This window comes from Crocodylus porosus, unplaced genomic scaffold (assembly GCF_001723895.1).
Source record: "Crocodylus porosus isolate Cpor-Errol unplaced genomic scaffold, CroPor_comp1, whole genome shotgun sequence".
Lineage (NCBI taxonomy): Eukaryota > Metazoa > Chordata > Crocodylia > Crocodylidae > Crocodylus > Crocodylus porosus.
The window spans coordinates 34,015,690-34,040,857 of NW_017728947.1; the positions used below are offsets into that span (position 1 = coordinate 34,015,690).

Here is a 25,168-nt window from a genome sequence, read left to right on the forward strand (position 1 = left end):
CAGTGGGGGTGATGCAAAATGACTGTATTTTTGTCTGTTTGATTCCAGAGATGGGGACTGTCTGGCTGTGGAAGCAGCTGGAGGAGACTGCAGCCCTTGTAGTGCTCTCCATTACAACCCTTTAAATGACTGACTGTTCCCAAACTGAGCTGTAACCTAGTGTTGCGCAGCTGCCCATTCAGCCACAAAGGCAAGCAGTTTTATGAGGAGTTTGAAGTTCCTGTTTACACTCCCAGGCCACATCCAGATATGCATGGACGTTTGGTTCCCCGGGGACAACTAGCAGTGGTGCACCTTGTTCCGCCACTAATTGTCCCCGCAACATGGCTGTGCCACGTGCGCTCTGGCACATAGCAAGTTACTTCTGGGGTCAGCAGCCTTACCTAGAGTCCTGGGGGCCTCCAGTAATCCTCCTGCATGGAGCCTGGCCAGCAGTGGAGTGTGGCTCTGACCATCCAGGCTCTGGCTTTGGGTGGCATACCACATGTACCATTGTTTTTTTCTTCCGCTGTGTTTTTTTTGAACACCTCAATATTCAGGGGTCAGAAAACCTTCTGTGCTGCTCCCTTCCGGCACAGAGAACAACTGAACATGCAGTTTGTGGTGCCACATAATGCATGGCCATCCTTGTCTAGGCACGGCCCCAGTGGTCGTTGCTGACCTTAGCAGGCACAACATTTCATCTGTGGAGTATTCTAGAATTTATTTTATTGTCCTTCTGGAGAGATTGACCATATTTTAAAAGTGTAGTATCTGCAAAGGACCATTCTATCCATGGCAGTATGGAATCAGCTGATTCTGGAACTGGTCACCATTTGTGGATCAGGAACTTTTGGCAGGATGCGCTACCAAGTGTGTATGTGTTTGTGTTCTCAGAAAGTCATACAGGGGAGGATTTCCTGCAGAAAAGCTCATTTGGTTTGGATATGTTTGTTCCCTATTTAGGCAGACACCTAAGGGTACTGGTCAAACGTCTGTTGATCTAATATGTTGGCTCTGCACAGTTTGAAATGTTATACAAAAGGTGACAAGTTTGTTTAAAGTTGAATACAGTAAGTGCCAAACTGCAAAAGAAAATATTACTTTCCCTAGCCTCTGTTTCCTATGTTGATTTGGATCATATGGGAAGCAAGAGGGATGGTGTATAATTTCTAATAGCAGTGCATTATTCGAAATTCTTTTAAATTATATAATAGTAATTTATGGTGTGTAACTAGTCTATGGCAGGTGGAAACCCTCTGGGAGTCAGGGTTCTAATTAACGTTCTGTAGTAGTCATGGAGATGTACCACAGATTTTTACTTGGAAGATAATTATTACAACTACAGAAATATCCCTCTTTAAAATTTATTTCTTTTGTACAGAAAAAGTTGACTTGGAAATATTTTAAAGATACAGCCTGCAGCTTTTATTTAATGAAAAAGATTTCAAATACTTAGATCGTACTATCATATATTATTTGAAAATAAATGTTTGTAGTTATTTGTAGACGGGGCATTTCATTGTTCACATGTAATCTTGCATGTTCACATGAAACTCAAGTCTGCAAAATACATGCCATCTGCAGGGGTAAGTAATTCTGGCCTCTCTATCAAGGTAGAATAATAGGTAAACAATACAGCTTGCTTATGTTGTTATAAGCAAGTTGATGAGCAGTCATTATTGGTTACCATGGAACTTAGGCAAATATTAAAACATCTACCTTTCTGGTTCATTAAAAAGATTTTGTTTTTCTACCCACAGGTTATCTTAAAAATAATAGATACCTTTAAAACTTAAGACAGCTCCAGGAGAGGGTTTAACAGATTTACTCTGTATTTTAATTGGTTGTTTTAGCAGACTAAAAAATCTTTTTTCCCTTGGATCTACAGACATGTTGACTTGATTCCCTATTTTTTTCTTTTTTTGGTTGTTGAAACTTGTAAGTTGATATGAAAGACAAAATACTGTTCATCTATATATGTGTGTGTGTGTTTATGTGTGTGTGTGTATAATTGTAATGATAATCACAGTTAAAAAAAAGAAAAGTAAATTTATAAATATCTAGATACATTTGGTAAGGTCTAGTTATTTGGAATGTGGGTCGTGCATGCATGTGTGTGCCCTAAGCTCTGTCTGTGCTCAGCAATTCCAGATAACTAGACCTTACCAAACATAGATAAATGGATATCTAACTTGTAAGTTGATATGAAAGACAAAATACTCTTCATCTTTATCTATATAAAGATATCTCTATCTATATAGATAGATATCTATTTAAAAGAGATCTATATAGATTGATATATCTCTCTATGTATATATAGGTAAAGATATCTTTTTATATAAAAAGATGAAGAGTATTTTGTCTTTCATATTAACTTACAAGTTAAATATCTATTTATCTATGTTTGGTAAGGTCTAGTTATTTGGAATTGCTGAGCACAGGCAGAGCTTAGGACATGCACATGAAGGCACGCATACAGGTTCCAAATAACTAGATCTTACCAAACGTATCTAGATGTTTATACATTTACTTTTCTTTCTTTCTTTTTTTTTTTTTTTAAACTATGACTATCATTACAATAATTCCCAAGGGGGCATTCATCGCTCCCCGCCACCCTGCCTTCCACCAGACTTAACAGCTGCATGCAGCTCTCTAAGCATCTGGGCTGTGCTCCTTGCTGCCTCTGTGCTGCACTGCGGTGGCATGTGTGCATGGGTATTTATCGACCAAATTATTAGTCACATCAGGCTGATTTATGACAAGAATCAATTTTCTTTATATCGGTGCTGATCCAATATTGGACTGATGTATTGGTGCACCTCTACTTATGACATTATTAACTTGTTAATTGCACCATAAATAATAACTGTAGCATGCTCTGGCAGTAATGGGACAACAAGACAAGAAGCGAACCATAAGAGGTTCCATAGCTGATAGGCTTCCTGTGCGTTGGAAATTTAAAATCTACATGGTGCAGTCTCATGCAAGGCTGTGCCTCGTGGCTGTCAGCCTGCTGGAGTGCAGGAAACCCATTAGCTTTTGGGCTTTCTGTGCCCTGTCAAATTGAAAAGGCACCAGGGGAAGCATAGCATCAGGGACATCAGACACAATACCAGCATTCTTTCATTATCCTTTGAATATACAGATCAGTGGGAACCCTGGAATCAGGGACTTATTCCCAGTGTTGGGCTCCCCACCTGACAAATCCTGCCTGAATTTGTGACATGGCAGGTTGTGTGGTGATTTTTGGAATCCAGGATAAAATTTGTTCAGTTCAATCATGCAATTAACTGAACATCTGTCAGGGACCTTTGTTTTTCTGTGTATCAGTTTGTCCATCTGTAAAGTGTAGCGCTCTGTATAGATTAATTACTGTTTGTAAAATACACTTGAGACCTATTATGAAAGTTATCATAATAGTGGAAGAATTAATAAAACAACAAAATTGAATAGAAACCAAAATGAGCATTCAGTGTAAATCTCAATTTTAAAAATGATGGATGCCATAATTCAGTACCTTTTAATTATTGCTGGACAATAGCAATGTTTAACTTAATTTATAAGCTACACTTTGATAAGTAGCTACACATTCTCCATACAAAATATAGAGAAAGTGACTACATTTTAAAAAAGCAGTGGCTTCTAAATGAAGGTAAACAAATAAATTGCACCTTCGGTTTTACCTTATTATTGTTTATTACTACTATTAAGTATTTATGTACTTCTGTAAAAGTATCCAAAAACTAAAAATGCACAGAAACCAGCTGAAGTATATGAAATTGTACACAACAGTATTTTATAGCATAAAAATGAGGCTGTTAAAAACCTATTTCAGCTTCGGTCCCAGTATGTGTTTTAATAAAATGCTTACTAATGATACAACATTGTTTATAAACTTTTTATTTATTACAGATTTTGTAAAAAGCTATTATTCTGATGGTTGGTTTCGGGACCAGGATTTGCATTGGGGTGATTGTCGGCTCTAGTCTGAGACTTGTGGGGTGGGGGAGCTTCCCCACCAGGATCTTTAAACCCCACATCTGGCCAGACTGCTGGGTGCAGGTGATCAAGGCTCTCAGTAAGAGAACTGAAGGACTTTAAAGCCAGGACTATCAGATGTGGGGTTTTGACAATCAGCTGTTAGATTCAGGGCTGCCTGTGAACCAAGAACTGGACCCAGGGCTGTGAAGGGTGGGGCTGACAATCAGTTGACTATTAGCCCTGCATGTGGGGCTGCTGTACCCGGCTTTCAGTTTATCATAATCTCATGCACCACTCTGGTCTGGCAAGTAGTAATGGTGCAACTGGTACATTACTGGAGGTGTGGTTTTTGGAATTGGGCATCAGATCCCATTGCACCATTAAATCAACATGTGCCAGAGGCCTGAGATTTTAGCTAAGGGGTGTGAGGTTTTTTTGTCTTCCCCCAACTACACTCTGTGATGAAAACTTCAACTCGTATTCCTATTTTTCTTATATTAGTCTTGGGTGGGCGGAGAGGGGTAATGATAGACGACAGTTTTCTTCCTTGTACATACTCTGATTAGCAGAGTGAAGCATTGTATATCTACTATAATTTTTCATGGTAAACTCTGCACCAACAAGTTCAATCTCTGTCTTTCTTGTAATGGATTGATTCCCATCAAAAATAAGCATAGTTGGTGCCTCTCTTGCCTGTGGAGAACCACATTCTCAGTAAATGCTGTGTGCGCCAGTTTTTCTGCTTGAGGACTTATGCTTGGCTTATGTAACATCTATGAGAAGAACAATCCATATGGGTTTATCTGTAGAAAAATCTCAATCAGAATAAGCTAGCTTGTGTCTGTTTTCCCTCAAGGTCATGCCTGTCTGTGTTCATTCTACTGTGGTAAGCTGAACTACTTTCAACTACAAAGGTGTGAGTTTTTTTAAGTTTCTCCCTGGATAGTTCATGAATAGCACTGGGCCTTCTTCACTCAGTCACTATCTGTATAGCATTCCCTTAAGGCAGGTGTGGGAAAAATATGGCCCGTGGGCTGGATCTAGACCATGAGCTGATTGGTTTTGGCCTGCAGGCAGATGCCCACCATTTAATTATATCCAGCCCATGACTGCCCCTGTTGCAGCCCATATGGAGCTGATCTTCCAACCTCACTCACCAGAGGGCCCTGGCCCCAGCCCACAGCTTCCCAGTGGGGCTGCTGCTGCTGCAACAGCTGGAGAGCTGCTTGGCTTCCCCTGCCTCCAGTGGCTCCTCCTTTTGTCCCTGCTGCAGACAGCAGGTAGAAAGGGGAAGCAGTGGTGGGTGGGGCAGGTTGCAGACAGGAGCTCAGGGCAGGCTGCTCCAGGTGCGAGCGGACAGGGCTCAGCCCCATGTGGAGCATTAGGGAGCAGTTGTGGGCCAGAGGTGAGTGAGGGGCGGGGGCAGACTGTACCTACATCACCCTGGTGAGCTCTGCTGCACATGGCCCCTGCCCATCCCTCCCCTCACCCACCCCATGCCAGCTCCCAGGACCTAGTGCTCGGGCAGCCCCCCACATGCAAATACTTAACCCACAGCCTACCACACAGGCACCTATCCCCCAGCCACACACAACACACTCCCCACATACCTCTCCTTCACAATATACAAGAATAAGACTTTATTTTGAGCTATTTTGCAATTGCTTCAATATAGTGTTGCCCCTGAAGAACTCAGGACCTGCCAATCCTCACCACTTTGGTGTTATAAGCACAGATCCTGGTTTTCTCTAATTAAAAAAAAATCCCCACTTTTCAGATTTAAAAAAGTCCAACAAAATCCACATTTTTCCATGATTAAAATGAAATGCCACTAGTATACATATACACCTGTAGTGGTTTTAATCATGGAAAAATGTGGATTTTAATAATGGAAAATGTGGATGGGGGGGTATATCTGAAAATTTGGGATTTTTTCTTTTTTTTATCAGAGAAGACCAGGATCCCTGGTTTTAAGTTTCAAACTGCAGGGGAATGCAAAGAGAGTCACAGCTGTTTCTTCCCTTTATGTCCTTGCATGGGAATATGGAAAGGTGTAAAGAGACCTGTTTATGCATACAGTGAGTTTGGCCCTAATTATGACATCTCATAAATCCACAGGTACTGCAGGGTATATTATCATTCTTTTTATAAGATACAAGTCTCAGTAAGCGTAGCTTTTGAGAAGAACATCTATTGATTAGATTAGTACAGGTTTTCCTTGCTTTATGCTATACATGCCTTCCTGGAAAACGGCACATAATTCAAATTCGCATAAAGTTAACCCACTTTACAATTTAACAAATAGGGATGCATTTCAAGACCTCGACTGTACTGATGGCCCAGCCCCATTTCTACCACTTTTACAAGACGATTTTGGTACTCACCAGCAGCAGACAGTACACACAAGTGCACGGTGGTGGTGAATGTTAACACGATGGGGATGGCAACTACAAAACACGTGTTGCAGACAACGAGCAAGGAGCACATATCCACACAGGAGGCTATATTTTGGTGCGTGTCAGTCCCACAATGCACCGCACAAGGCAGCTAACTTTGGGCTTCCACCACAACGATCGCATAAGAGTGAATTTACCTTGCATATAACAAATTTTTGGTATAAAAAGGGTCATCACATAAGAGCAAATTAGCTCATACAGAACCCACATAAAGCAAGGGAAACCTGTATTCCTTGCTCACCTTCCCCCTTTGTAGGAAAAAGGGAACAGCCCAGTACTTGCTGTATAGCCACCACTAGGGGATGCTAGTGTACTCTCCAACAAATACCACTTGTCTGATAAATTATGAGCGTTTACACCATTTGGTGTTTTACTGTCTTTCAGTATATTGTTTTTTCATCCTGCCTTTTTAAACTGTAAAATGTATTAAAAGTAGGCAGTTACCCTTGAGAACAAGGGCTGTATATGAGTTTTTGCCAAACTAGTACCATAAGTAGAAATGGAACTTATTCATGTTTCTGAGTATCTGGGTCATCTAGTTATGGTAATGTAGCATAGTATAACTACATAATTGCCTGGCTCTGCAGACTCCAAAGTAACAATTTGTCAAAGATGCTTATTCACTTAAATGTGTGTGGTGGGAAGGAAAACGTGCTTACTCATGACTGAATGCTCTATTGACCATGAATTTATCCAGCTTACAATTGTCTCTCTCTGTGTAGAACAGTTGAAAAGTAGGGTTGCTGCCAACTATATGTCATTTTAAAAAATACTATACAAGTATGATTTTTAAAACTCCATTTAATTTGGAATTTATTTGTGTCCGTTACCAGCCATCCTTATTTTAAGGCCTTTAGTCTAATGAATGCTTTGGTTATACCCTGTGACATTCACTGAATTAGGGTTTGACTCTGTCTCTATATTAATAAAATGCACAACACAGAATTTGTTGAAAGAAATATATCCTTCACTCATAAAATTTAAAGACTTATAAATGAATCTTCTAATCTAAAAATAAAGGTTAATAGTGCTAATAAAGTTTTTATAATTTTATGTTCATTTCAAAGCTAAGGAATACCCATAAAATGACTTCCATGCAGTGTGTAAATGGTATAATAAGCAGAAGGTTTTAATTAAGCCCTTATTACTGCCATTTTTTTAAATGTTGAATTTTCTAACGGTTTAATGTATTAACTGGGAAAAATGGTCACAATTAAGACATCTACTTATTTTTCCCAAAGAAATAATAGCATTCCAGGAAGAATTCAATTTATTCAGTTAATCCTTTTTTTTTTTTTAATTTGGTACAATACCTATATTAAGTAACAAATGCTTATTTTGAAAGAAATTCAAATTTACTGTTGCTGTATTAAGTACAGCTTTGCCAGTTAAGTAGTGTCTAGAATAAAGTGTACAAGAAAATTACTTCAAGTTTAGATGTAACCCTGGTTTTATAAGCACTTTATACTGATTATAACTGAATCTGCAATAGAACGATTTTTAACTATACAAGGATGCTACACGAAAAAAGCCCTGATAATGTAGACAGGCCTAATATGTGGGACTAGGCCTTTTGCCCAAGTTCTAACAGCATATTTAAAAGTATGCTTACCCAGATGCATGCAAGGTAGTCCCTGTTATTGTCCCATTGAATGAGCATATTCACTTTTAATTCCTTTATAGTGTTCACATTGTGTAACCATTCAGTGGAAGTGATTACTACTCCATTTGTTTTTTCATAGGATGTAGCTTAAAACTGTTTTGATTCAAAGTCTTTATTTAAACTCAGTCTTGTGTCGTATCATGTAATGAAGCCTATATGCTATACAGTTTAACGAATCATGTAACATGGCTTAAAATCCTCTAATCCTCCAAACCTCACTTAAAACTGAAATAGAAAAAAGCCCATGGAACATAGCGAAAGCAGTTGTTTGTGATCACTTGTGTTTATTATAATACAAATGAAATAGTTTTTATTTGTTGAGTCCCAAATACAATGTGAGCACGTCTTCCACTGACAGACAAGTTTCTTTGAGTAAATGTGATATCCTTTATTAGACCAACTGAATAGTTGGAAAAATTGTTCTTTGCAAGCTTTCGGGCACAAACACCCTTCTTCTGGTACAGTGAGAGTCTGCTGGTATTTTGTGTTCTCCATGATGGAATAGAAGCTAATATGAAAAATGCAAGTCTGTGAAAATACAATGCATGGCAGTAAGGATCAGAGGCGATGGGAGACAAGGCATGAGACAGACAGGTGTTGGGGGAATGGGGAAATGTTGACCTAGTGATAGAATGTAGCTGGTAAATGTAGAGAAGATACTTGGGGTTATCAGATGACAGGTAGGTTATAATGTGCCAGAAATCCAATGTCTGTATTTAGTCCATGATTTTTTGTATCCAGCTAATCTATGAAGTGGAGTTTGTAGACTCATCTACAAGTGTTTTTTATAACACAGCTGCTGTGCACTGTCCCAGTTTTTAACTCCTTTCACCAGCAGAAGTGGATACTCTATGAACATTTGTGTCTCTCTAAATAGATAAGACTATTTCTAAAGAATAAGAATTTTTACTTCGTAAATAATTATTGGTTCGGAATAATTGCCTTTTAATTTCTGATTTAATAACCAGAGTTATTACCATTCTAAGAGTCAACAAGCTAATGTTTCCTTCTTATGTCAGTTATGCTTTGCTTTTTGTAATTAGTTATATTATTATTTGATCAACAGGGATGCCCTCAGACTTCTGCAACAGCAACAGAAGAGCAAAACTACTGAATTGAAACCTATGGTTTCTCCTGCCTCTCCCCAGCCTTCTGCAGTGCCTTTGGCCCCACAAGCAGCAACTGTGTCTTCTGCTTACCCAAGGCCTGCAATTCCACCAATACCTACAGCAGGACACCTTGGTGTACCGGTAATATTAAAACACCATCCTTCTATTCCAGTCTCAGCTTGCATTTCATTTTAGCTAAGAAAGGTTGCTGATATGTTTTGTTTGTTTGTTGGGGCTTTTTTAGTGGAGAGCAAATTAAAGACAACCATGTTGAACTTATTTTTTGGAAAGTGTAGGTGGCCTGGAATTTAGAACTCCTGAGATTAATTTCCAGCTCAACTAAAGATTTACATGATTTTTAGGCTTGTAATCTATCTGTTCTTCCTTGGTGCTATAGATAAAGTTTTTTTTTCAGCTGAACTTTTATATACAGGCTGGTTGCAGATATGAACTGCCTCCCTCCCCCAAAAATACGCTTTACTTAAAATTTGGCATGCTCCTGCTCCAAGCCGAGTACATGCCCAGAAGCAGCAGTACGTTAGTTCAACCTGGGTCTGCAGCATCTAGTTAGATTGGATGCTTTAGTGGGGCGTTTATCTAATAGCTGATTTGAATCAACTTTAGATAAAACCACCAAAAAGCCCCTCTGAAGTGCCCGATCTATGCAGATGCTGCAGAGCTGAGTCACACTACCACGCTGCTGCTTCCAGTAAGGCGCTTTTGTTTTTTCTCCATGTCTGTAAGCAGTCACAGCATACCAAAGCTAGTTGGGAATTTGCCCTGAGAAGTGAGGTAAATTAGCCCATGCTGAGCTGTCTGCAACTGCAGCTAGTCTGCCCCCAGTTTCTTGAATTTCACTACATGACATACGCTGGGCTTTTTTGACACACCTTACATTGGCTCAGTTGAAATGACTTAATTTGGCTAAAAGCATCACTGACCACTGGTACAAAGACAGTTTAGTATCTTTAGTCAGCCTACTATAGTTAAATTAAAGATGCTTAAAAAAATAAATCCACCTAACACCATTTTAGTCCACTTAAATTGAATTAAACTGAGTTTTTTGATAAAAATTGGTTTCTATTTTTAGCTTAGTCAAAAGGCTAGGATTTCTTAGGGTAATATCTTTTATTGGACCAGTGGCATACTTGGGATGAAGTTTGACAAGCTTTCAAATACAAGACATCCTTTATCCCTCGTCAGTCAACTTAATTGAAAAATCACCTCTCTTTCCTAGCCGTAGTATCTGTTTATTCACATGTAAAATAGATATACTTATCTGAATCTTTGTGAAGTGCTTTGCATTTCTGGTTTATAAACAGCATAAGAATGGAAAATTCTCTCAGTAGTGATTAAAAAAATGGTCATGAAATCTGGTGTGGAGTAAATTTTGAGTTGGATAGAAGAGCGATGCTGAGAAATTGATTAATGTGTTAAAAATGGCAGAACTGTAGACTTTTTTTTCCTGAGTATCTTGGTCTGTAATGGGATAAGTATCAGAACAGGTTTGTGGGGTTTTTTTTAATTCCAGGCCAATTTTTTTTTCTTTAATCAAAAATCCTTTTACTTCAACTGTATAGTACTGTGACTGTTTTATTTATTTAGTATAGGTTCATTACACAATATATACTGTCCCATTGGCAACTATTTCTTCCCAAATTCTCCTGTGCTTCCTGATTAAATATCTTTACAAATATTGCAAGGAATTGCAAGAAATTGTTTCCATGAAAATTTTGTGAGTACCAAATTATGACATGAGTGAATGAATCTGGTAGGACAAGGACAGATTGATGACAGAAAAAATTATCTTAAATAATCATCTGAGGGACTGACAAATTGCTAGCTTACAGAGGTAGCCTTCTCTTAAAGTGGGGATGGAGCAAAATGTAATGTAACGGATTGGATCTTTAGCTGGTATATAGAGCAGTGCTGATTTACATCATCAGCTAAGAATGGGGGCTGGTATGTCTGAAAGTCTTGTTTGAAGCACTCTGCTAGAACTCACTGATAAAGTCAGTACATGGAAGCCTCACCTCATTGGTGGAGAGAAAAATATTAGCAGGATAATAATAATAGCAGTTGATTACACTTTTACTGTATTTACTTGAATATAAGATGATCTTGATTATAAGGTGATCCCCTCCAATAATTAGATTCTATATATGGAAAATGTATACATTAGTTTATAATTTTCCAGGTATAGAATCTAATTATTAGAGGTTTGGCTTGAATTTATCCCCCTCCCACTGCTATAGCAGGGAAAATTTAAATATGTGGGGGGGTCAGGTAGCCTATTAGCCCTTTGCCTCCCCCAACTTCTTCCCCCTGCAGCCCCTTTCTCTTCTCCCCACCCCTCCTCTCCACTGACAGATCCTGGTCTCCCTGCGCACATGGAAGTGAGGAGCATATTTGAAAACATTGACCTTGAAATACTGCTGCTTGCAGACATGAACCACCCCCTCCAACACGCTTTATTTAAAATTTGGTGTGCTCCTGCTCCAAAAACAACACATGCCCAGAAGAGACAGTGTTAGTTCAGCCCAGCTCTGCAGCATCTGCATAGAGTGAACACTTTAGTAGGGCTATTGGCGCTTTTCTCTAATAGATTGACCTTGAACTACGTAGATGTAACAATTGGGATGTGGGTTGTAGCCGTGTTGGTCTAGGCAGGCAAGGTTTTTTGGGTAAATCTGATAACTTTTATTAGACCAACTCAAATAGTTGGAAAAATTCTTCTTTAGCAAGCTTTCAGGAGACAATCTTATCCAGTTTGTGATGGGTCCCTTGACCATGCCCAGCCTAGGCATGTTGGGCAGCCCGGGATGTAGCATGTGAAGCTGATCCCACCGCACTTGCACAATGGGGCAGTGTGGCAGCTGGACTCAGCTTCCTGGCAGCCCCAGTGGCGTTGACTCCTTCTGGTCTCTGCTGCCAGTGTCACCTCTGCAACCGGACCTGGCCCCTCTGCACAGACACTCCAGTCTGTCTGTCCTGCACCAAATGGTGAGGATGGGCAGTGTCTCTACTGAGACTGGCCTGGGACTTGGCACACTTGGTTCGGCGGGCAAGGAGCAGCGTCTGCAAGTTGGCCAGGTGGGTGGGGCTGGGGCTGGACCTGGGCTTGTGGGATGGGTGCTGGTTCTGTGGGCATTGGTGTGCCAGGTCCTGGCCCCATGTTGTCACTGTTCCACAATCCTGGTCTTGCCTGACTGGTCTCCTTCTAGACACAGCTGCCCACCCGCCCATGACCCCATCATATTTGCCTGGCCGATTGTGTTGTGACCACGTGGGTGCTGGGCTGGTCTACATGGAGGCCCCGGGGCCAGGATCACTGGGTGGTGATGGTGCGGAGACAGGCCCTGGGGCAGAGTCCCTTAAGGAGTTTTGGTGAGCTGTTGTGGGGGGAGGAAGGGATCCTGACCTGGCCTGGCAGGTGGGAAGGAGTTGGGGGGCCTCAACCGCTCACCAAAACTCCTGACTTGGCTCTCCAGTCTAAATAATTGCTCACTTTGTTGTATGCAAATGTAACACGAGGGGCTTTTTTCTCCATGGAGACTGAGGGGGGGAAAAAACCTTATCTTGTATTCAAGTAAATACAGTGTGTTTTAAAAGTATATAATTGTGGAATGAACAGAGGCTTTAAAGATTGCTGCTTGCCAGTCCTACTTGTGTGTGCCAGTCATCTTAATTTCCTTCGGCCCTTGGAGCTCAAGTACCCTCAGAATATACTGTATGAATTTAACATACGTATTATGGTGCCTAGGATCCTTTGTAATTATTCGAATTTAAATTTGGCAGGATTGTTTCAATGAGACTAATACTCATTTTTTTTTCAGATTTTGGTTAATTACCCTTCAGTTTTATGGGGTGAGAAAAATCAAGCAACATACCCTATTCATTTCCTGGGTTCCATGTAATCTGTTGTGTAGGTCTGAAATAGACTTGTCTTCCTGTAGTCTTGAAGCAAGCATGAAAAAATTCAAATATTTTGTTTGAACTTAGTCAATAACTGTTAGTATTGAATTATATTGTTTTTTGAGACTTAAGTGGTGCTGCCAGAATTTTATCCTCATATGTAGTATGGAAAATATTACTTTCTGTAGGGTACGTTCACAGAAGTCCCTGCAAGCAACATCCGAAGAGTTATTGCCAAAAGATTAACAGAATCTAAAACTACTGTACCTCATGCATATGCTACTGCGGATTGTGAACTTGATGCTATCTTGAAATTAAGGAAAGAATTGGCCAAAGGTTAGTGAAAGTTATTTTTATTATTATTTTATGACGGAACAAGGAACTCATTTAGTCAAGTCTTTTCAGAAAAAAGTATTTTAATTCTAAAATTATATCTTCTGACTATATCCATACTGCAAATATGGAGGCAATTTTATTCTCCTCTATGAAATCATAGCAGCGCATCTCCAGGGCCTTCATAATCAGGATAACTTTATTATCCTGTTATTTACCTTGGTAACAAATATTTACTGGCACTGGCTTTGCAGTATGCAGACCAGACTGAAAGAGACTGTTACTGCAAAATTCATCAGCATTACTTGTGTCCTCTCCAGTCCTTAATTGTTCTTCACGCATCATCTGCTGTATTAGAGCAGCGCAGACATTTTTGACACTTCTGACAGGTCTGTCACTACACTGGGAACAGCTAAGCAAAAATTACCACCTGCTTCAGCATCTAGTACATCCGATACAAACAATGTCATTCCTTGTGATTACTGGATTCAGACAGTTCAGCAGGAGATTGGAAGACAGAGATGTTAATTCACCAACTAGCGAGAGGATGTTGACGCAACTGCTGTTTAACATAGGGTGGCTGAGTATACAAATTCTTGCGTATATCTTCAGACTTCATGCATTTTTTCTGATTAATCCCCTAAAGAGTAAATCACGTATTTAGAATATAAACGAGGTATGTTTTTATGGGCTGAAATTCCATACAACAAATCTGCATGTGGGACAGTGGGGTAATTACAATGAAAAATAGACAGATACCCCTTGCAGCAGTCTATGGTGCTGGAAGCCTGCAGTCTGCTAGTCTAAGTCAATTGAAAGCTAATCAATTCTGATTAAAATTGTACGCATATGGCCTTGCCTTTACTAGGAATAAAGATGCATTTTTTAACTCGTAGCTGATTAATGGGCCCCTGGTACATTACCAGCCTGATGCAATTAATGAGTTAATCACATTATAAATAGTAATAGTGTCAGACATTCAGCTGATTTATGGTGCCATAAACTAGCACCTGCCACAAAGGTATTCCTCAGAATATATGGATCATCTTTGTAGCTTACTTGTATGGTGCCATAAATCAAACTGACCAAGGACTGTTGGGGCCATTCCTGACATTCTGGGCTCTCAAACTGACCCAGGGCCAATACTGAAACTGGCTGGGGTTAGTACTGAGTCTAGGGTACAGCCTCCTTCTGCCCTGTTTGCAAGAGTGGGTTGGGTGCAGTTCAGCAGTAGTGCTGTTTGGATCAGGGGAATTTTATGTCCCACATGTGCATGATACAGTGTTTAGGATGGGGCATAAAATTCCTCTGATCCAAATTGTGCCATTCCTTTAATGTCTGCCAGGGACAATGGAAAAGTCCTAATGAAGAAACCTGGCTGCCACCTGCCTCACCTAGCAGTGGCTGTGGTTGGCAGGTGCCTGAAGCTCCCAAACTTACCATAGCAGCTGGGAGGCTCCAGGCATGGAGAGCAGAGCTCAGTGCTGCCTGTCCAGGCTAGGGCTACACAGAGCAGGCGGTGAGGCTGCACTGATCACAGCCACCTCCCAAGACTTAGGGGCTGATGAAGGAAGTCTCATCCCTGTACTTTGTATTTTTTTCCAGAGTTTGCACCCCATTCCCCACCACCTATTGGGCTTCTTGAAACAGGAAGTCCTAGACACCATCTGAGTTCTGAGAAGTCTGATCTTTTTTGGAGCTCAGGTGGCACTCTGACAGCAGCCCATGTGGGCTGGCCTATGGCAACATCCTGAGGGATAGCCAGCATGGGTTTGTTGCAGATAGGTCTTGCTTAACCATTCTTAATTCCTTTTACGACCAGGTGACCTATCAGCTGGACAAAGGAGAAGGTGTCGTATATCTTGACTTCAAAAAATCTACGATTGATGCCATATATCTTGACTTTAAAAAAGCCTTCGATCTGGTATCCCATGATCACCTCTTAGCAAAACTGCTAACTGCAGCCTTGGCCTCACCACAATCTGCTGGCTGGGGAATTGGCTCCATGGTAGGACCCAGAGGGTGGTGGTTGATGGAAGTCAATTGTCGTGGTGCGCTGTGACCAGTGCAGTCCCTCAAGGCTCTGTCCTTGGGCCTATACTATTCAACATCTTCATTAATGATGTGGACATTGGTATCAGAAGTGGACTGGCCAAGTGTGCCAATGCCACCAAATTCTGGGGTAAAATATCCACACCTGAGGACAGGAGGGTGATCCAGGCTGACCTTGACAAGCTCAGGAAATCAGCGGACAAGAACCTGATGGTGTTTAACACTGAAAAATGCAAGGTTCTCCACCTTGGGAAGAAAAACCTGCAGCGTGCTTATAGGCTTAGCAGTGCTATGCTGGCTAGCACTATGGACAGAAGGGACTTAAGGGTCATGATTGACCACAAGATGAACATGAGCCTTCAATGTGATGCTGCTGCTAGTAAAGCAGTCAAAACGCTGGCTTGCATCCATCAATGCTTCTCAAGCAAATCCCAGGATGTCATTCTCCCATTGTACTCGGCCTTGGTGAGGCTACAGCTGGAGAAGCGTGTCCTGTTTTGGGCTCCACAATTCAAAATGGATGTGGAGAAGCTTGAGAGGTTGCAGAGGAGAGCCACACACATGATCAGAGGTCAGGAAAACAGACCTTACGACAACAGGCTGAGAGTCATGGGACTCTTTAGCCTGGAAAAGCGCAGACACGGGTGATCTGGTAGCCACCTATAAGTTTAGAAGGGGTGCTCACCAGGATCTGGGGGAACATTTGATCACTGAGCACCCTAAGGGATGACAATGTCAAATGGTCACAAACTCCTCCATGACCATTTCAGGTTGCACATAACGGAAGAACTTGTTTACTGTCCAAGCCCCCAAGGTTAGGAATAGACTGCCAGCGAAGGTGGCTCAAGCACCTACATTGAACGCCTTCAAGAGACATTTGGATGTTTATCTTGGTGGGATCCTATGATCCCTGCTGACTCCCTGCCCCTGGGGCACGAGGCTGGACTAGATCTTCCGAGGTCCCTTCCAGCCCTAATGTCTATGAATCTATGACTTCATAGACATTAGGGCTGGAAGGACCTCCCAAGATCATTGGTTCCAGCCCCCTGCCTGAAGAGCAGGAAGTCAGTTGGGGTCAGATGACCTTAGCAAGATAATCATCCAAATACTTCCTGAACGTGTCCAGAATAGGTGCTTGCACCAATTCTGGGGGGAGTCTATGCCAGATTCTGGAGACTCAGATGGTAAAGAAGTTTTTCCTTATGTTCAGTCTAAAACGGTCTTCTAGCAGTGTGTGACTGGTAGACCTTGTGTTCCCTTGAGGTGCTCTGGTGAACAGATGTTCTCCCAGATCCTGATGCACCTCCCTGATATACTTATAGGCTGTCACCAAGTCCCCTGAGCCTATACTTCTCAAAGTTGAAGAGCCCCATGCCTCTCAGTATCTCCTTATAAGGCCTGCTCTCTTGGCCTCTGATCATGCACGTGGTTCTTCTCTGGACTCTCTCAAGCTTCTCTACATCCTTTTTAAAGTGTGGAGCCCAGAATAGGATGCAGTACTCCAGCTGTGGCCTCACAAGGCCAAATAAAGCAGGAGAATGACATCTTGGGTCTTGCTTGAGATGCATCAGTAGATGCAAGCCAGGGTTTTACTTGCTTTGCCGGCTGTGACATCGCATTCATGGTGGCTCATATTCATTTTGTGGTCAACCATGACCCCCAAGTCTCTTTCAGTCATGGTGCTAGTAAGCATAGCACTGCAAAGGCTATAGGTATGATGTTGGTTCTTCCTCCTGAGGTGAAGCACCCTGCATTTCTTCGTATGTAATGTCATCAGGTTTTGATCTGCCCGCCTTGTAAGCCTGTCCTGGTTGGCCTGAATCCCCAGTCTATCTTCTATAATGACCTCACTTCCCCATAATTTAGTGTCATCTGCAAACTTAGTCAGTCTGCTTTTGAAATCTGAATTCAGATTGTTTATGAATATCTGGTCTGAATACTGAACCCTGGAGGAAGCCATTGGTCACCATGTGCCTTGTTGATTTGGTTTCATCGGCTATCACTCTCTGGGTACGATGATGGAGCCACTTCCCCAACCATCAGACCATGAGTTTGTCGAGGCTGCAGTTCCCCAATTTTACTATGAGGACATCAGGGGAGACCAAGTCAAAGGCTTTTTTGAAATCCTAGTAAATGACAACCTCTCCTCCCCTGTCCGGGTGATGCGTCACCTGATCATAGAAGGGAATGAGGTTGGTCAGGCATGACCTGCCTGTAATGAAGCCTTGTTGGTTATCTCTCAAAATGTTGCCTTGTGTTAGCATGTTGTTGATGTATTCTTTAATAATTTTTTCTAAGATTTTTCCAAGGTTAAGCAGTTTAGGCTAGATGCACAAAGGAACTGGTGTGGATCCTTGAAACTCCACTGAGTTGTCACTTAACCCTAGAGCTACTTGAAGATCGCAGGCACCTAAATTTTTAGTGATAATGTCCCTTACACATCTAAAGGTTTGCTTTGGGCCGTATCTTGCAGTTCTTCAGCCTTAGCATTTCTTTGCCTATCTCACCTGTAGGGCTTGATGTAGTCAGCATTCCCAGACCATGCTTAATGGATCAAATGGTGGTGATCCTGCTCTTCTCTTATTCAATAGTGTATTGGTTAGAGTACTTACTTGAATTTCATCCTCAGGGAATGTAAACCAACATCTCTCACTATAAGGGCAAATCCCTAAACACGAAGCTATATGCTTCAGTGCATGTTTCATTCTTCTGTACTAAATCTGGACTGGAGATCAGGTTCTGGGGAGTGATTTAACCCCTAAGCTACTAAATAAAATGGGGCTACAGCACTCTACCCCACTGTGTTTTGAAAAATAGAACCAACCTTTCTTCAGTTCTTTGAAAAAAAGGCTTAGGTACCTAACTTCAAGAGAAGATTCAGGGCTATGATTCAGTGGTGGTGGTGATGCGTGGCAGCCTGGCATAGCATGGGCTCTAGGTGGCTGCATCAAGAGCTGCCTGGCAGCGCAAGGGGAAGGGACTGCTTTTCCCCCATGCCGAGCAGCAGTTTCTCCCCAGTGCTGCTGCTGCTGAGCTGGGACAGGTGAGTCTGGAGAAGGCTCAGGGTGTGCCAGGTCGAGGCTGCAGGTCCCCACTGGTACCACGTAGCTGGGGCCAGCAGCAATGACAGCCAGAAGGGGCTGCCCCAGCCCCACTGCATGCCCAGGGGTCAGCAGGATGTGCCACAGTGAGGCAGTGTTAAGCAGGCATGGGGTGGGCAGCGGCTGTGGGCTGTTGGCGATGATGGGGAGGCAATGCAGGGTGCACAGGCTCTGGGCTGTTGTAGGGTGGAGGCTGACCAGCTCAGGGGACATATGCAGGGCTCCCATGCACACCCCACCATACCCTCAAACTGTCCCAGACAAACTCAACACCCTTCCCCTCAAACCTCACACCCCCAACACACACCCATGTGCTTCTGGGGGGAGCCTCGCTTACTGCTACATGCACACCCGCCCCAGCCACCCTCCCCCTCCACATCCTCTGCAAAATCCATACCCACCCAAACACATACCCACATCCATACATACCTCCCCACACATATCCACACATACCTACAGCCCCCAGCAAACAACATACACACACACCCATACCCCCCATACATTTCCATGTACCCCGCAATATACAAGAGTAAGACTTCATTTTGAGCTATTATGCAATCATCTCTATGTACACAATGCAAACTTGCACATCAGGATAAAAATATTTTTAAAAATAAAATTAAAAAATGTTATTGTGGATGTTTGATTTTTAGTATATAATCTGTTTTTTTTTTTCCGGTTCCAAAGATAGCAAACCCCCTTCCCAAAAGGAGGGACTTCTGGAGGCAAGGGGAGAAACTTCCGGTGGTGAAGATTAGGGGGCAGGGCTTCCAGTCCCAAGATGGTGACCAGGAGCTGGGCACTTGTCAAGGGATGGGGCCACCCTTGCAGCCCTCGACAGCTCACCAAAACTTGTTTAGTGACCCTCCAGCCAAAATAATTGCCCACCCCTGGTTTATAGCATAAAGCACTTTTCATCCCAGGTTCTCAAAGTCCTAATATTCTTAGAGTGCAGTCCTTTAATTTGTCCTTTAATTTGTTTTCAGGAAGAACTACATATGGTGTTTTGTTTTTTCAGTTCTCTCTCAACCTATTGCCTTTGGCCATATTTTCTTGGAAAACTGAAAACGTTATGGCACTTTACTTGTTTAGAATACAGCTGTCATTGAATGAAAGTGCAACTGAGTGCCAAGCACTTCCACAAAACAAATACTGAGTATCAAGCTGGGCATCCAGACAGAGGCACATGCAGAGAGCGGTTGGCCACCCAAGAAAGTTTGGTTTAACTAACTTTTCCAGCATCACTCTGTCAAAAGCTGGGGTATTCAGAACAGGGTTGTCTTCAACTACCTAGAGCACAAGACCCTCACTTCCTACAATTCCATGCTGTGGTTACCTCCCATCTTCCAGTTTCTGCAACATCAATGCATGGGATCCGGCAGAAAATAGCTATCTTCACTATGCAGCCCTGACCCATTCCCTGAACTCAGTCAGTCTTGTGCACAGAATAACTTCAGGATTCTGAAAAAAATATTAGACCAAATGAATAAAGGTTGGATCATAATATCATAACAAAGATATAGAAGGAAGCAAAAAGCTTCACAGGCAGCGTTGCATTTGTCCTTTCCTTAAAAATTGTGTGGTGAACTTAACAATCTTAATGTCCTTAGAGTATAGTTTAGTTTGTATATATACAGCTGTGTATCATACATAAAACCCATGTTAAAATAATCTAAAACAGTGTATTAGTAATAAGTATAAACTATTGAGTATGTACATCATTTATCATAACCTAGGTGATTTAGGAATCTAATTTCCTTTGACTTTCATTGAGGTACTTCTGAAAATGTTACCCTCTTATTAAATTCAATGTTAAGCTTTCTTCTGCAAATCTGTTAGACTCCAAAAATATATATATGTGTTGTTCTAAGAGTTGTTTGGTCAGTCAGATTCAACATTTGTTGAACTGTCAGTTAAATTATTAACAATTGAATTAGCTCACGATTTGGCCATCTTTACAGTTTTTCCATGTTTCAGTAAGTGTTTTTTTCTTTATCTTTTCACTTATTTCTCCTTGATGTTTCTTTTTTTTTCTAGTCAGCCTGAGGTTTTTCTTGTTTTACTTTTTGTTGTGTTTTTAAAGATGGAATTGTAGTTTCTGGAAACCTAAAACCCACGTTGTCAGAAGCTTTCACACTCCCATTTTTAAGTTTTCAATACAGCAATGCCAACATCAGCCTGAATGAGCAATTTTCTTGTCTCTGGGAAAAGGGAGCCTAGCAATCCAGTCTGCATATACAGTAATTTTTGTGCAGCTGTGTAGAGATATATGTGTAAAATGAAAAGTATAGTTTTTATTGCACATGGTATCTGTTCTAATTCAAAGCATAACACTTCCCTGCTAAAAATATTTTATACTAGTGGGGTCATCCAAATGCCAGTTCACAATAGTAAAAAAGGATTCTGACTTACTGAATGCGTAGCCTTTGCCACAAAGCTAAGCAGCTTTGATACTGTCACACACCTACAGCAAAAAGAACCATATAGGTCCTGGTTATGCTTCTTTGCACGTGGCAGCTCATTTGTTGATGCCTTTTTGGATGATGATTTTTCAAGGTTATTTGATTGAGGTCAACTGCAAGGGTTCCAAAATTGGGACAAAGAATTTAGAATTCATAGTCAGGTACTTGCATAGTATTTTGTCTTTCTCCTAAGAGAGATGACCCAACAATTTTTTTTTCCTTATATATAAATTTGCATGCATGCATACATGGTTCCAATCCTCTCATGCTGTTTAGTCTAAGGGAGTGCTGATGCTCAATAATTTACTCTGGATTTTTTCCAGTTTGGTGGCTTCTGAGTTTGCAATTGCATAGTGCTTGTAGACGGTTCACATTCTGAAAGCACTCCATAAACATTTACCATTCCTTATGCTGTACTCTGTAAATGAGCTGTTCTCCCATTTATGGATGCAGAACTCAGGCACAGATCTCATAGACCTGGTAGGCAAAATAAAGGCATTATGAAATCTTAATCCTGTGCCTTGATGAGCGGCTCAAACTACTTTTAGCTTTACTAAAGTATAAGGGAAATATTTATTTTCCTGCTTGAAAAATATCCTTGACTAATATTTCCAGATTTCCCAGATGCTGATGCCCTGTTCTCGGTAAAGTAAAAATTGACTACTTTTATAATGATGATATATGTAGAGTAGTTTTCTAACTACCTTTATCTTGAATGATATTTTAGAAGTTATCATTCAAAGTCATTTATTAAATAGATTTCAAATTTTAGTAGGTCATAAGAAATGGCATAGATTCTATTTCTACTGTAAAATTCTTGTGCCCTTCTATAATGATTTGCTTGTATTTGAATAGTCTTTCTTAAATGTTTCTCTAGCAGCTCATTTATATACATCTGGGGATTCCTATAATTTATATGAAGTGAGTGTGGGTGGGGAAGGACCAAAAATATTCTTAACTGAATATTAAATTTTGTTCTGAAATATGAATTGTTATTAACTTGTGTTTTGGGTGGTACAGGATGATAGCTTCTAAGAAGTGATAAGTGAAGTGAACTGGTCTCCCAGTTACAAGATAATTCAGCATTCCGTAGAGTAAAAAAAAAATATATATATATATATAAAATTATGGTTTGTTATACATCCATGCAATGACGGTAGTCCTGACAAAAGATAGCAGAAGTAGCAGTGTATTTAGGTGAAGTGCATTTTTGCTATTTCTTGGTACTAAGAGAAAGTGACACCAGTGCATCTGATAAGGACCAGTAATGGAGCAGACTAGCTTCTGGCTACCATTCAGGCTAGTTCTGCCAGTGCAGCTTATTTCATGTCTATGACATCTATGCTATTATTGCAATTACTCTCCTTGCTCTTTTATGGGTAGACTCTGTAGAATGATAAATACTACATATTGGTTAAGTGGATGAAACAGGTATTTGGATATGAACAAATACTTTTATCATGTTCACACTTGAAAAAGTCAGGCTTTATAAGGTTACTGTGTGATGCCAGGCTAAATCACTAATATTGGCTTTGATTTGTTTTTAAAATACTTTAAACAGCTGATTCAAGTATCAAGAAATAGTCTTTGCTTTGCTGTGTTAAGCCAATTTTGTCCTTTACAGATACCTTTACCTCAGTAAGCTTTACAGTGAAAGGATGCTAGGGACATTGAAGAATGAGATGTTTCTGATTTATAGTTGAATTCAAGATAATCCTTGCAATTCTTCCATTTTATGTATCAAGTATCATAAAAGGAACAATGAAATTTATAGTATTTTTGTTGTCCATGCAGTAGATTTCTTTATGGGAAATAAAGAAATTATGTTATATCTCATATGAGCTGATACCTATCCAGTACATATGCTCTGTGTACATGGTTTTATAAAAGTTATCAAAACTCCTTTGCGCTACACCCTGTTGTGTTTTGACTCCCCAAAACTTTTACTTAACACTGAACTAAACTTCATTTGCTAATTTTATCAATAATGCAGACAGTAAGTTAGTTACGTACTTAACTCCATTTGACTGATCAAAATCAGGCTCCTAACTGGTGTTTGTACTTCGTGAAAATCCCTTCTTAAATCTTACCATGCTATGCTAAATTCTTATAAATTGGTTGGATGCCAAGTTATCTTCCATTATTATTATAAACTACTGTGGAGTGCTGCTTCCCTACACCTTGCTAAACACATGCTGGGTTGCATCCCAGAGATAATGTATGAAGTACATAGTACATGTGATAGGCTGCTTTAGTATTTTTGTATTTTTTAGGTTAAAATGATCTAGAAATGTTAAGTAAATATATTAAAATACCAGGTCCATTAAAAGATACCACAAAAAAGCCCTTGCCTGGTTTATCATGGCCACAACAAGTTTTAACCATACTTAAGTACACCAAACTACTTGTTTTGGGGCGGGGAGAGAGAAGAGAAGGGGCTGTATTTTTAATAGGATCTATTTTTAATAGGATCTCTGTAAATTTTCTTAACATTTTGACATTATATCAACATTATGTAAGGCCTGAAGTTCTGATTGATTGATGCTTTTTCTTCATTTAAACTGAGTCTCTTTTTCCCTTCAATGCGTTTGTCCAGCAGTCACTATTATGCCCATAAATCATCATCCCGTCATAACAAGTCAGTATGAACAATGTTATGTGCTTTCATTATGATGTCAAAAGCAAAGATGCAGCCTTTCTTATTGTGCCAGCCAGAGGGATAGTATCACATGTTCTCGTCATTCAATTACTTTTCTATTCCTTATTGCCATCAGAGGGTATCACATAACCACCTCCTACATACCATATGTATGCTTGAGCAAGAAGTATATTCCTGTCATGCAGTAATTCAATCTCTTCACAGCCCGGGAACAGATAAATAATGGATACTACACCATGCCATTTTTTCTTCCTTTAACATCCAGTCATAGAATTATAGGTTCATAGAGAAGTAGGGCTGGAAGAGACCTCCAGGGGTCATCAAATCCAGAGGGTCCCAACCACCAAGCCATGATGGGTTGGCTGTGGGGTCAAGGCATGAGCCCCCAACTTGAAGCCCCATCTGCCCACCTGGGCAAGTGGCTTGTGGGGTCACAGCTGAGCTTCTGGGTTTAAAGCTGCGCAGTCGGGAGCCCCAGGAGGGAGGCAGCTGTCTCCACGTGCCCTATCCTGCTCTCTCTGGGCCATGGTAAAAAAAAAAAAAAAAAGCTTGGGAATCACTGATCTAGTCCAACCCCCAACCTGAGGCAGGTCCATCCCTATCCAAACTATCCTGTACGAGCCATAATCTCAGCTATTCATAAGACTAGTCAACCCTTGACGCAACATAGACCTAACACCCTAACCTGCCACAGGCAAAGCAGGGGCACCACAGTACCCAATGTCCTGCTATTATGAAATATTGTCAGTGTACTCTCAAGAGGTCCCAGGTAATGTTCGCAGCAGAGGAAGGCACCCCTGCCCCCCCCACGCACGCATGCACGCACGCACACACATGCTTCATACTAATTTGACCATGGCATAAAAGTCTTCCCTGACCCAAAGTATGGCAGTCAGTCTGACCCTGAGTGGAGGGGCAAGACCTTCTACCCAGGAACCCCCCTGTTTTTTGTCCCAGCAGTAACATTAACACAGCCCACTCAAAGTTCCCGGCCTTGGCTCAACACCCAGTGCCTCTGGGGGGGCTTAAAAACACCTTGACACGTGTAATAGAAAAAGGGTGGGGAGGGCAGGAGCAGCCAAGAAAGCCCAGAAGCATGGGAAATACGCATAGTAGAACATAGTCATAGCTACATCTACATCAAGCCTGTCCACTGGCTGACCAGAGGCTTCACCTCTTCTTGAACAGTCACTTCCCAGGTCTTGCACATAATGTACCCCCAATATATATATATTTATTTATTTATAAATTATATACATGTACTACTTGCGTACTGTATGTGACGTGACCATCTGACATACAGACCAAGTGAGGGTGCCAGTGTCCATCCATATATTAAATATTAGTAACGCTTAATTTCTTTCTTATTTTTTTAGATAAAAAATAAATATAAATAGAAGTTCTAATATTTTCTTCCTGCATATCCCCTGGGGTGCATGCACCCCACTTTGGAGA

At 41.0% G+C, this 25,168-nt stretch overlaps 1 protein-coding gene across 1 annotated transcript in view; it reads left to right on the forward strand.

Moving 5' to 3' along the window:
- Positions 1-25,168, forward strand: part of PDHX (pyruvate dehydrogenase complex component X) — a 105,794-nt gene that overhangs the window by 50,038 nt on the left and 30,588 nt on the right. The window contains exons 6-7 of the mRNA XM_019552003.1: positions 9,149-9,332; positions 13,295-13,442. Coding sequence (XP_019407548.1) covers positions 9,149-9,332; positions 13,295-13,442 — 332 coding nt within the window. The remainder of the gene's footprint in view (positions 1-9,148; positions 9,333-13,294; positions 13,443-25,168) is intronic.